The sequence below is a fragment of the Sinocyclocheilus anshuiensis genome, unplaced genomic scaffold, assembly GCF_001515605.1.
Source record: "Sinocyclocheilus anshuiensis isolate Anshui unplaced genomic scaffold, SAMN03320099.WGS_v1.1 scaffold1830, whole genome shotgun sequence".
In the NCBI taxonomy this organism is placed as follows: Eukaryota; Metazoa; Chordata; class Actinopteri; order Cypriniformes; family Cyprinidae; genus Sinocyclocheilus; species Sinocyclocheilus anshuiensis.
In genome coordinates, this window is record NW_015546014.1 from 91,090 (window position 1) to 104,923 (window position 13,834).

At 39.1% G+C, this 13,834-nt stretch overlaps 1 protein-coding gene across 1 annotated transcript in view; it reads right to left on the reverse strand.

Annotated features, from left to right (window-relative positions):
- Positions 1-4,010: 4,010 nt before the first annotated feature.
- The window catches only part of LOC107698511 (utrophin), a 275,871-nt gene continuing 266,047 nt past the window's right edge, over positions 4,011-13,834 (reverse strand). Inside the window, exons 69-73 of the mRNA XM_016499536.1 lie at positions 12,806-13,025; positions 10,638-10,707; positions 10,450-10,536; positions 7,527-7,552; positions 4,011-5,313 (exon numbers count right to left, since the gene is read on the reverse strand). Coding sequence (XP_016355022.1) covers positions 5,305-5,313; positions 7,527-7,552; positions 10,450-10,536; positions 10,638-10,707; positions 12,806-13,025 — 412 coding nt within the window. The 3' untranslated portion in view covers positions 4,011-5,304. The remainder of the gene's footprint in view (positions 5,314-7,526; positions 7,553-10,449; positions 10,537-10,637; positions 10,708-12,805; positions 13,026-13,834) is intronic.

A 13,834-nucleotide genomic window follows, 5' to 3' on the forward strand; every position in this document is an offset into this window, starting at 1 on the left:
AGGATTGAATTAAGCAACTGTATGAGTGAGTCATTGAATCTTTCACCCATCTGATTTGTTCAAAAGCCTTGTTTCATTCAAGAACACTACTATTGTGTCGCTCAGAGACAACGTTGTTTATTCTGCTTTGTCTTTATTCATTATTTACTTTTTTGGAACAACATGAGGTTGAGTACATGACAATTTTTTTCCGACTAAATCGTTTTTTTAAAGGGGTCATATGATGCTGCTAAAAAGAACATTATTTGCGGGCTAGCGTGAGCGGAAGCCCCGGCTCAGCGTGAGCTGAGGCCGGGCTAGAGTGAGCTGAGGCGGCGGGGTCGAGAACGGCGCACCCGGCGGATCCGACGAATGAGCGGCAACCACATGTGACGGACCCCCGGCTGGATTCCACTTCGTCCACGGTGAAAGTTGATGTATTCCCTCAACGACCAGCACGGATCAGCTCTAGGCATGACGAAGCGGATATCGTCCTCTTTTGGAAGACCAAACAAAGTACTTTGGATTTGAGACTTTAGTCTTTGCAACTTTACATGTCTTCTTTATGCACCAAGAGCTTGTAACACTCCAAAGAGAAAGGAAAAATTGAAATCGCATCATATGACCCCTTTAAGCGGTTTACGGCAACATTTATCACAGATGTCATTTTAATGTTTTAGGCGCATAAAGATGATGTAATGGCATGCAACACTGAGAAATATTGTCTAAATAAACATGCCAAATTGAAAATCAAGCTTTGAGTTTTGCCAACAAACTCCAGGCTCTGAAAGTTGCTTATAATGTCAGAAGAAAAATGAAGCTGTAAAGTCGCCCAGCAGTGAGACTAATAGATGGGTAGCAGCACTGCTGAGGTCAGACGGCCGCTTTCTGACAGCGCCCGAGATGACCAAGATGAATCTGCTTCCCGCTTCCAACAACTAATGATAACATCAAACCCTGTACAGAGGGACAAGCGTGATTTACTGAAGACTAACACCACAGTAATATCTCTAATTCTTCCGGGAACTTCTGGACCGTACAGAGAAGGGGAGGAAACAGGCTTTGCCACTAATTAGTTTCCCTCTCTCTCTCGTTCTCTCTTAGTTCAAGCTCATTTCCTCTCTCTCTGCTTACAGTATAATGCAAACACACCCTCAGAGATGAATTCATTTCAGGAGTAAAAACACCCCAGGACTTTCTTCCACAATGAAGATGTCCATCTTTGTACTGTAATTGTGAAGCAGAAGTTTTTTTAGTGCCTGGTGATGTTTAAATCAAATCATGAATCACAAAAACAAACAACCATTAAATATTACTGCGTACTATTGACTTTATTTGAAAGCATGGATGATAATGCCGGGGTCTAGATAGCACCGAACCTTCTTATGTTCATTCATGTCACTTTTCATTAGTACTGGGGCTCGATGCCCCTGCTTCATTTCTGGGAAGTGATTAGCAAAAATGCAGAAGAGCATCTCTGAACGCACAACATGTGTGTAAATAACATGAAAGCATGGATCCATCCTGCCTTACATCAGTGGTTCAGGCTGCTGCTGGTGGTGTTATGATGTGGAGGAAATGTTCTTGGTACACATCATTTAAATCATCATATTAGCTTAGGTGCAGGGTTTGATCCACTAAATAAGTGCGTCCTTTGTGCAAAGAAACACATAAACATTGTGCTAGAGATTGTTCTCCACTTGATGTTTACTCCCCTTTGAACGTGAACTGACAGAGACACTTGATCATGATAGATAGAACTTTTAATCTTAATAATGTATTAGTAAACGTTGAAATTAACATTCATGTATTCATGTACAAGCATTGTGCATTGAACCTTTGTGCTGTATTTTCTGTTGGCAATTTGACAGACAGTTTTCATACGCTATACATTTTGCCAACCCTGCTTTATGTAGATCCACCCACTTAAATATTTCTGGCCTGAAGTGCCATCAGTGAGTGAGGATATTCTGAGGATCAGGTGTTTGGAGGAAAGTGGTTCAAAATGAAGCATCGTGAAAATCTTCCTGTTTCAGTTGAGGCTCATCTGAGGCAGGCTGAAGCTTGTGATAGAGCAGGTTAATATGAGGTGCTACAGCAGCCCCTCAGACTAACATTAATCTAGTCAAGATGGGTAAACTGTGCCACTTTTTACATTCACATTGCAAACAAGGTTATAGTGAAATATGAAATATTGCTCCTTTGAGCCTGTGGAAGCTTGTTTTCCTTCCCTACATTTGTAAGAAAAAAAAAATCATTTTCTTTGAATGGTGGGCTTGTGTTTGCAAGTGCTCACTCTCCTCCAGCTTTTCAATTCACCAGTCTAATAGTATGTCCTGCCTTTGGAGGCAAAGCGCACTGGTACTATTAGTAGAGCCACTGACATTTACCCTACAGCAGCCATTTAAAGCGTTCATATGTGGTTGCTAAAAAGAAAATTATTTTGTGTATTTGATGTAATTAAATGTGTTTATGCGGTTTAAGGTTAAAAAAACACATTATTTTCCACATACTGTACATTATTGTTCCTCCTCTATGCCCGTCTTTCGCTTCATTTAATAATTCATGCATGGCTAATATTCTTGACATGAAACACTTTTACCTGACATGTAGAAATATACTTTGACAACCACAAACTGCTTTTAATATAAAACATTTTTTTGAAGTTGTGTAAAATAACGTACTGGAGTTGAAAGGGTTCAATTTTGATTTCATTTGGACTAAAAATACTTTGAAATTAATATTTTAGGTTCCAACAATTTACTCCTTTATTTATTTATTTAAATTCACTGCTGTGTTGTAAATTGTAGTTTGCTTGGCCAGATTCTCATATTGCAAACATAATTTCACTAAATTGTTTCATAGTGTGCTCAACTTCATTTAAGGATCTTGGAATATAACATACAGGTCTCACTGACTACTTGTATTTCATTTTCGGAGCTTGACTGTATTAACTTTGACTGTATGAAAAAGAGAAACATGAACAATCTAAGCAATATCTTCTTTTGTGTTCCAAAGAAAGGAAAAAAAAAGGTTTGGAATAGGGCTGGGCGATATGGCAAAATATAAAATATCAATTCTTTTCAGAATGTTTGACCGATTCTTGATTTCGATTTTTTTTAACTAGTCAACTTAAAAATGTAACTACAACATGATTCAAGGTCTTTATTATCCATCTAGTTAAAGAAAGTTCTATTCCAAGTTCACCACATATCAGGACGTTGTCAACATGGTGTAAATGTAAAACGAATCACTTCGACGCAAAAAGCGTGTTCTGTGTGAATAGCACTAGCGATATAGCTATATGAAGAGTTCATTTGCAAAAACAGATAACTCAGTTTTTAACAATTTTCAAAAATGATGTTTTTTCATTGTGCATTCCAATTAATATCAATCAAACTGCAGTTGGGTTATTTTGATTAGGTTAAAAAATAGGTTAACTAAAAAATACAGATAACTAACACAATAAAAACGATAACATAATAAAAAAGAACTGTTAAAAAAAAACTGAGTTACAGGTGTTGTGCCCATTTTCGACCCCTTGCCAAATTATCACCCCTCTCGTTGAAATCGCTATCTGATTGCCTAATCCTAACCCCTACCCCACACCTAACCCTAAACCTACCAATACCAATAATCTGGCAGGGGTCAGAATTGGGCACAACACCGGTTTTTGCAAATAAACGTGAGCGGTTCATCCCGTGCGTGGTCATCGGATCAACTGTAATCATTAGCATATTGTCAATGTATCTAATTGTAACGTTAGGTAATACTTAGAAAATCGCAATTTCTTGATTAAAAAAAAAATCATGGAAAAACATTACATTTGAATTAAACAATAAAATAAAAAAAATCATGGCAAAAACATTAAATTTGAATTAAACGATAAAATTGAAAAAAATTGGCCTAATTTGGAACGACATGGAAAAGCTTTAATATTTGGGTGAACTAGGCTTTTTCATTATAACTTTTTTACCCTTAGTGTAATAAGACAATGCGATTAAAACAAAGGCTCACAAAAAGCAGAAGAATACACTCATTATAAAAACTTTATTTTGAATAAAACATATGGAACCTCATTACATGTAGTGTGTTGGGTCTTCTCGATCTATCTCGGGTCAGAACAGCACAGCGTCGGTGACGATGACTTCACTAGAATCAACTTCAGAACAATGTTTCGCAGGTGTTACAGTAATGTTAAAATCTAACACTTCACTGAAGGTAGCACAACACAAATACACCATGTAGAAAAATCAAAGGACTGCTGAGAAATCAAGGGAAAAGCACAATGTAGTTACTCGCGTAGCAAGTGCAACTTTATGGAAAGACCATTGGGGTGATTTCCTTTGTTTTTGGAAACGGAGCGTGAAATCAATCGACAGTCAAACCAATGCACAAACCAATGAATGATTGATCATGTCTGAGGTAGCAAGGCAATCATGGCTTTCTCTAATTTTATTTATTTTTTGTAATTTATTTAGAAAACTATACTACACAAAGATAAATCATCTTGGGCCAAACGTCCTAAAAATCCACATTTCCTATATTTGTCTTTTTATAATATAATCTCTCTACATGACTTTGAGAAATACAGCATCTCTCAGCCACTCATCTCTCCTGGAATGGATGCTTTATAGGCACAAAAGGGTGTTTTTGACGCATTCGAATATTGTGTAGTACATCATCTGTGCGTGCGCTCTAGAAATGCAGTGAGGGTTCGGATGCGCTGCTGCCAGCGGCACAAACTGTCGAAACAATGCTTTAAAGGGAGAGTTCACGGCAAACACTGTCAAAACAGGCGAAAACTTGAACAGAACAATGCCGGGGGCAACATGCGTTAACAGTTTAACATTACAAGACCGATTTGTCTTCATATCCACTGATGTTTACGACGTTTTCCGACTAAACTAATAGCTACGTCTGTAGAAAGACAACGTGCCGATTTGAACAGCAACTGATGTGAGCTGCGTGTGGTAGCAGTGTGGTTCCTTGGTGAACATAGAAATAAAAGCATACAGGTTACACGATAAATGGCCCCCATAACCCTAAATAATCATCCGAGTATTAAAACAATGGGCAGATACACCTCACGTGTTGATCAAATGTACAGTTGCATAGTACAGACAGACGCAGTAGTAATAGTCATTGAATGAACTGTGTGGTCCTGTTCCAGAGTCTTTGGGTTCGAGGACAAACACCTCTGTCGAGGGAACAGCCGGGAATCTGCAAATCTGGAATGGGAATCTTCTTGTCATGTCGAGTTAGACACTGCTCTTCACGTCTGCGAGATTTCTTCTCTCCAAAGGGATGTTCTGCTGAAAACCTTCACATCACCTGGACACAAACATTCATATATTGTGTAAAGGCCAATTCACACCGCACAGACAAACACCAACAAACAAGTTGGCTCAAGTTGGCTGTTGGATTTAGAATTTCATGAAAAATAACTGTCATGTTCACACTGCCCAAACAAACTTTGAGTCAAAGAGAGTCAAGTAACACCGTGTGTCTACACCGGACGCAACAGTTGTCGCATTGCGCCACATCCAGTGTAGACACTGATTATAATCAATAGAACCTCATTGTATTTTGTCGCACCGCGCCGCTCGCGTCCGGTGTAGATGGTGTAACATCGGGGAAGTCTGACTGGGGAAGAAATGGATGATCCTGTAGCCACAATCAAAATTTTACTGTTATTAATGTATTTGCATGCCATTCTTCGCCTGAAAGATGGCGAATAAAACGAAAGAGGCTGTGGTTGAAGCTCGCTTTGAGTGAAATATGTGCATCGTCATGGCAACGGTTCTGGCCACATCAGATTATGTCAGAGTTTGTTGTCGTTTGTTGGAAAATCATTTCACACTGCTCAGACATTCCACGACCCAACAAACGCAGATTAAGCACGTTCAGTCGGGTGTAAACAAACTCCAACCAACGCCAACAGGGGTAACACACTGATCCAACAAACTCCGACAGACTAGTCTGTTGGCGTTTGTCGGTGCGGTGTGAATTGGCCTTAAGTGTCTATAATACATGAGCCAAGGACGAAAATCAACAAATCTACAAATCAAATGTAGGCTATCCACCTTATTCTTCCTGTAAAAATGGGCGTGGCCATTTGTAAATTTTATGGCTATAGCTTCCGTTGTGCTGCTTGATATTGCAAATTGGCGTGCCTTACCATATTATTTTAGTGCATTATCTTAATTATGAACACACTGGTTTGTAGTGCAAACAGTTTTACCGTTTACTGCACGTTGTTATTTTTCTCGTTATTTCACTATAGCGGCTAATGAACAGGAAGTCTCACCCATAGGCTCACTTCCGCGTTGAACAATAAGGTGGATAAACAAACTACACCATGATCTTATGACTTCAACATCACTAAGCTTCCGAAATCACTTTATTTAAAATGTAAAAGTTGGAAAGTTTGAGTTATAATTGTGTGCAAGAGTGAGAGTATAAACACACGAAGGATGTAAAAGCAGACTAGTCAACAGATGAGTTTATTTATTCGGCGTGATGATGTTAAATGTCCCCGACAACCTCTGTAGTCTCATTTAGCCACAATGTGAAAATATCTTGAGTTTGTTAACCATAGACCATATTTCAGGCCTTTAACCAAAAACCATTTAAAACCCATTGACATTGACTTTAAGATGATTGAAGCAGAATTCAAAAAAAGCTAACTGGTTTTTGGGTTTTACGACTCATTCCTGCAGCACTCTATGACATTACACAGTCACAATTTGGATTCCATTGGATTGCAAAACACATTAACAGTTCATTTTAATGTAGGCATTTTTTAAAGTAATGCCTTGAGTAAGTAACTACTAATTCAGTGAGTGAATATTTTTTTATATTCAGATACGTCATGAGTTGTAGGCTGTTTTGTGAGTCTTAATGTAATAGCATTTCAGAACTGTTAAAGGAACCAAACCTAATGAAAACAATTTAGTTCCAATTTTTGAATGAAAACTTTCCTGAATGCACTCTTAAAAATAAAGATTCTTTATTGGCATCAGTGGCTCCATAAAGAACCTTTATCATCCATGGAAACTTTCCATTGGACAAAAAGTTTTTTACAGCTGAACAAGGTACTTTAGATTATGAAATGTTCTTCACACCAAAACAAATAACGATTCTTTTAAGAACCATTCACTCAAAGGTCCTTTAGGGAACCCAAAAAGGTTCTTCAATGGCAGTTTAGAATCTTTATTTTTAAGAGTCTAATGCCAATCTATCGGCTGTGATGGATCTTCTCATACAAGCTCATCATTAAGATGTTTACATCCAGCGATGGCTTGTAAAAACAAACTAAAAAAAACAAAAAATTAATTTCGCCGTAACAGAAACATGATTGATAATGTTTCCGTCTAAGCTGGTGCAAACAAAAATGACCTATGCTTTCAGAGACTCAGTTGGGGATTGGATAAGAAAACAGGTGGGGATTGTTGGTCAAATGGTGTCGCAGGTTTTTCTTTTCACTTTGTGGTCAGTATGAATTACTGCGGAGTGTTTTTACTGTTACATGTGGTGAGACTTACCTTGGGCCTTGAGGACACACTTGACGCTACAGGACCCAGAAGGGAAAGACAAAGAGAGACACAATTAGGACAAAATAACAGTTATCCTAACCAAGACAGTCCTGACAAGAACAACACATGCAGACTCTCTACAATGGCCAAACTTTTAATTCACAGCGTTCAAGCTCAGACTCAAGGGACTGCTCTTCTGAACACTGAGCGAAGCGCTTTAATGAACTCTACAGGGAGACGACAGCAAACAAGAGAGAGACGGCTCCGAACACTCATATCACCTGTGCCTTCATTAAAACTCTCCCATCAAACAAAGAACATGGAAATGGCCCCATATCTTCTCCCAGACCGAAGCTCGTCGCACACAAGGGCCCAATGCAGTGAAATTACAATGTGCCAAGATCAATATTTTACCGAGTTTCTAGCTAACAATGCAAGCCAAAGTCTGGGCGGAATTCAAAATTAAGTTCAACAATAACAGTTCAATCTTATCAGTAACTTCTAGGTAATAAAAACACTCGTTTAAGTCGAGCCATTCCATAAAATGGAGTCTCTAAAGGCTTCGCTATGCGATTTTCTTTCAAACAACAGCGATTACAAACACAATTCACAATCAAAGCTCTCAGACGGCAGGAATGGGGGCGTTCTCAAAGGCAGAAGAGTGCTGGATCTGGCAGATGATACAGTAGCCAAAACCCAGTGTACACTATAATACTGCCATCTGAATCAAATTTCTGAGATTGTAAAGGATTTCTATTCTTGTAGGGCAAAATCATCGATTGGTAAGTGAAAGAAAATATGAATAAGACAGAAGGTGCGAAACCAATTTGCATCCTAAATACTAGGGCTGGTCTGTAATACAGTGCAATGCATCACATGATTGGATGGCATCTTCAAGCACGCATGGCTGCTTCTGCATAATACATTGTTTGTCAACTGTCAATTTGAGACATCTTACAGGTCGCCTGTCACAATGGCTAGTCGATCAGCAAAATTGCCCATCACTGCACAAAAAATACCTGCATTCGGATGGTGGCAGGTGTTAATTTCATACCTGAGTCTGTTTCGACTTGTTGCAAAAAGAATTTGAGTAATGAAACAATAAAACAGATGAGATACATGAAGGAAGACGATATTAGAGTCAATCTGTTATTAGGTTATTTTCTGGTTCGAAAACGTCACGTTACATTGCACGAAAGCGTCAGCAGAGCCTCATAATTATTCATGACATCATGTCACATTTGTCCTGAGACGAGCGCTTCAAATGCTCAGCAGGCACTTCAGTGAGTTGATACCTTACAGAAACACTTGAAAGCCTGTTCACTGTGATGCTGATGGAGCGACAGGCTTTCAATCAACCAGCAGCTTTGAAATGTTTGAGTGCAATGAGCAGTTATCAAGTGAGAGTTTCTAGATTCATTAGGCAGTGGACTGAGACAATCTGATAGCAATGGACACAAACACCATCAAAACACTCAGTGAGTCAACATCAAGGAATAACTAAAGTTATGCAAATGCACATTCACTTTTTTGATGCAAATGAAAACAGCTTGCATTTATTAGTGCATTAAATAATAGATATAAAATGAGCTGCGTGTATTTGTGTAATGCACTGTGAACTTGCATAATACAGGGCATTTTGTTGAGTGCAATTATGAATAGAAGCATTCATTTATGAGAACCTTTGATGCCATTAAAGCAAAATAAAACTGCGTGGATCAGACACTACTGTTGTATTCTCTCCTCCCTCCACTCCTACTCTTTTCACTGTTCTGAGAACTGATGTGCTGAAATGAAGAGTTTCATGACACTTTACCTAAATGTGATGTCAAATTGATTGCAGCTATGCTAATGCAAAGATGCAAACAGTGCACCAACAATGGCATGTTAGTATATTTCAGTTATAGCTTACTTGTAAGTGTACTTAAAGTATGTACTGGTGAAGTACATACTTTTAGTATGTAGTAGAGTAGAGCAACTTTGAATGTTAACTTTTTCAGCAAGCGTGGTTCTGGAAGTATTTTTCTCATTCATTTTCTTCATAGGCATTCAAAAAATAAAACAGTTTGAAAAAACAACTACTTCCAAGATAAATCCAGCCTAAGGTAGTGGTCGTATGGGTCTGGTTGGATGGTTTTAGAGGGGTTTTGAGTATTTGTCAGACTGCGGAACAAACTATACCTGTTTAAACAAGACTAGTGAACTACCTTAAGCTGGTAGAAGCTGTTTTGTCTCCCAAAATGCAATGAAGAAAATGCATGAAACATTGCGAATTATGCAGTCAAATCTGCAACATGCAACCTCTGTTGTTATTGTTAACTAAAACTTCAGAAATGAAGCTGAAATAAAATAGAAATTTGAGATGAAAAACTTGAGGTACTAAAATTACTAAAAGTAAAATAGAGCTAAATAGAAATGTTAAAACAAAGCACATAAAATTGAAAACTGAAAATATAAATATAAAAGCTAATTCAAAATATCAATATATAAAATAAAAAATGCATATAAATATTACATGGTAAGTTTAATGTACAATTTTCTAAAGTATACAATATTTAATTATGTTATCCGGAATGCTGGCAATTGCATGGTCTCTGTTGAGCAATTTCCATTTCTGAGCCGATGGTGACTTTTGATTGGTGGATCTCTCTTCAGGATTATGGGTAGTGTAGTATCTCACTGGAAATTTTGCATTTAAACTACTTGGCGAAAATTTCTTTGTTCACTCAAAAATGCTTTATCTATGAAGCAAATTGAATGGGATTTTACTTCCAGACCCCAACTGTTGCGCTCTACTGGGATGCAGCCAAAGACTTCACTGCACACTGGGAAATAAGGAAGGAAGCAGGTCAAAAACCCAGAAGACAGCCGAGTATTAGCCGGCATGCTGAGAGATAGATTGAGAGCGGGAAAGTCAGAGCGTTAAACTTACGAGAGCATGCAAGAAAACTGTGGTTAATCTGTTCCACAACCTCAGCCAGATCAGAGTTACTGTTAGCACACTGATGGAGAAACTCATCTGAGGACACACACAGAATACACTCAACAGATTATTACATAAAGAAGTCAATCAGAGCCCTCAGTATAATCACCCAGCGTTGTGTCTGTGTGTATCTATACCTGTGAGCTCGGCCTGTCCTGCTGTATCCTGATGGAGAGAGCCAGAAGAGGACGAGCCATTTAACTCAGGCTAGAAAGAGAGATAGGCATCGTTTAAAATCAACTTAACCCTAACTAACAGTGATACACCTGCAACACAATATCAAATATTGAAAAATGCATTAGTGCTTCCAGTGTTTCAGTCATTACTGCCTCCTGTAGGTGGAAAGCATGGTGCCTGAAATGTCAGACTGGAATGACAGTCTTGTTTGCCTTCTTGGATATCGAGTTATATTGTGTTTATTTAGCTAAGAGCCTTTGACAAGACCATCTGGCTAAGTCAGGCCCTCAGGAGACCCAATAAATTACTGTTACTCTAAATCAGGGCTCATTGAACTCCTGTGCTTGATTCACGACGCTATTGGCGGCCGTTGGACTCCCTGGCATTGCCCGTTAGACCATGAAACCCATTGAAGGATGGAACAATAGCAGTTTATACAGCGAGGTAGCTGAGCCAGGTGAATGTTAGTCTCAGCTTCACACTCGGGACGGTTCAGGAACAGGCTGATGCATATTCAAAAAATAGGACTGCCTAAGAGGACAGTTCTTGGCCAGAATAAGATGCTAGGCTTTAGTTCCAATAATCAAAAGGCTATACAAGATTCAAGCTCTGTTCCAATAGAGCGCTGCGGGGGTGACATTTTTTGTTGGCCAACCTTGTGTTTACCAAATACCTTATTTCAGGCATTTAACCAAAAAAAACCCATCAACTTTAGGATGATGGAACCGGAAGTGCTAAAACACTAACTTATGTAGCTTATATAGTACATTACAAAAAAATAATGATTTGATTAATTTCAACAAATTTACTGTCAATACATGCGCTGCATATGTATAGTCTTTGGCTGCGTCCATTGCATCCGACACGTTTTTTTTTTGCTGACATGCCCCCAACTCGGAAACTCGGGGCTTAAAGAAAACTTCGAGTTTCCCACTCATAATAACGACTTTGTGGTGGCGTTAATGTGCGTTCAACTCGTAAATACGATCTATCCGACATGACTTGAACACACAATTAGCTCCAACCCTAATCAAACACACCTGAACAATCTAGTCAAGTCAAGTCTGCTTTATTGTCAATTCTTCCACATGTACAGCACATACACACATAGAATTGAAATTGCATTACTCTCAGACCCTTGGTGCATACAGATAACACTAACAGTAAAGTTAATCAAAGTTAATCACTAACAGTAAAATCTAATCAAGTTCTTCAGGATTACTACGGTTACTTACAGGCAGGTGAGTTTTTTCAGGGTTGGTGCTAAACTCTGCAGGACATTGGCACTCTTGAACCAACGTTGCCTAATCCCTGATTTAAAGGGATAGTTCACCCAAAAATGAAAACGACCTCACGATTTACTCATTCACACTCACAGTTTTGGCCGTTCATACGCACACCAATTGGTAATAATACAGCGTTTTTAATCATTTTCGCTGATTTGCGTGATATGAGTAGAGAATGAGTATATTAAAATATTCATAAACAATATATCTGCCATTTTTCATCTGGCTAAGAATTTGGCCATAACTAAATATCTGAAGGCTGGAATACACTACTTAAACTGAACAGATTTTAAAACACTAGGCATCATCCACTTCGTAAATGGTTACAGAGGAAAAACTTGGCATCATTCACTAAACAACTAAGGAGCACCAGTCTTTCAAGCCATCCCAAACACAACAAACTCATGCAGAAACACGCCTTGTTGCATTTTTCTGCATAAATCTATCAACCCGAGTGCCTAAAATCTGCAGACCAGCTCTAATTTTGGCAACTACACTCTAAAAAATGCTGGGTTAAATACAACCCAGTGCTGGGTAAAATAGGGACAAACCCAGCAATTGGGTTGTTTTGACCCAGCGGTTGGGTTAAATGTTTAACCCAACCTTCTGGGTAGTAACCCAACCACTGGGACAAAACAACCCAATTGCTGGGTTTGTCCCTATTTTACCCAGCACTGGGTTGTATTAAACCCAGCATTTTTTAGAGTGTAGTGTCTACTCCTCCTTACTGAAAAACGGGGCAAAGTCATGTAGTGCATATCAGCTTTTAGTAGGCAGAATTGTGCTGCCTAGCACCTATTAAAATGCCGTCTAGGTAGGCAGTTCACTAGCAAGTGTGATACCTGATGCAGCAGCTGGCGTAGTCGGTAGAGCTGTGATTCCAGCTGTTTGTTATGGTCCTCCAGTATCTGCATGCGGGCCTCCAGCCGTCCCTTGTGCTGTCGCAGGAGTTTAGCTTCAGCTAACAGGTCAGCTTCCTCAGGGGCCCCGCTAACAGCTGCGGCCCCCATGCTGGGCTGACCGTGCTGCTGGTGCAACTGTTCATACTCCCTCTGCAGGGTCCTGGCCACGGACAGACAGAGAGAACGTTTATATGCCATATACTTATAACACCGGCATTTGAGCTTTTTGTTTATTGTGAGTTTGAGTTATGACTGTTGGATGCTGCGCCGGTTCTTTTATGTTCTGGCTTTTGAAAGGCAATGAAGAAAAGTGAACCCAAAGGGACCTGCAACCAAATTCAGCCTATTGTTAGGAAGCTACAGAACAGCCCACTGCCAAACACACACTAAACAGATGCAAATCATAACCAGACCAATTACGGTGAAGCTCTTGCACTGAATAATTATAACCTTAACATTAATTAAATTAAAAGTAAAAGCATTATTTATTGAATGAATGGGAGAAACTGCAATGTACAATGTGGCAGCTCTAGTCCCGCCTTCTAAACAAAACAGTTAATCGCCAGTTGTTAAAGTCTGCTGTTAGAAGGTCTGGTTCCCATAAAATCAGTCAGTCTCCTGAGACTTGTGCTTCATTCACAGCAAGATTAATATTTGGTGCAATAAACATTTTAATTTGAATGAACGGCTGTTTGAATGCATCTGTTTAGACTAGGGCTTCACGATTAATCGCATGCGATATTTAACGCGCATCTTGTTAGAAAGCCGGTTCTGTAATCAGCGGTAAATCTCCATCACCTGCGTGCTTTCATATTGAGCAGCATTAACTACACAGAGCCGTTGTTCACTGATGAGCTGCGCAAAAAATCGCGCGAATATGAACGTGGTTTAGCGCAGCTCGTCAGTGAACAACAGCTCTGTGTAGTTAATGCTGCTCAATGTGAAAGCACGCAGGTGATGGAGATTTAC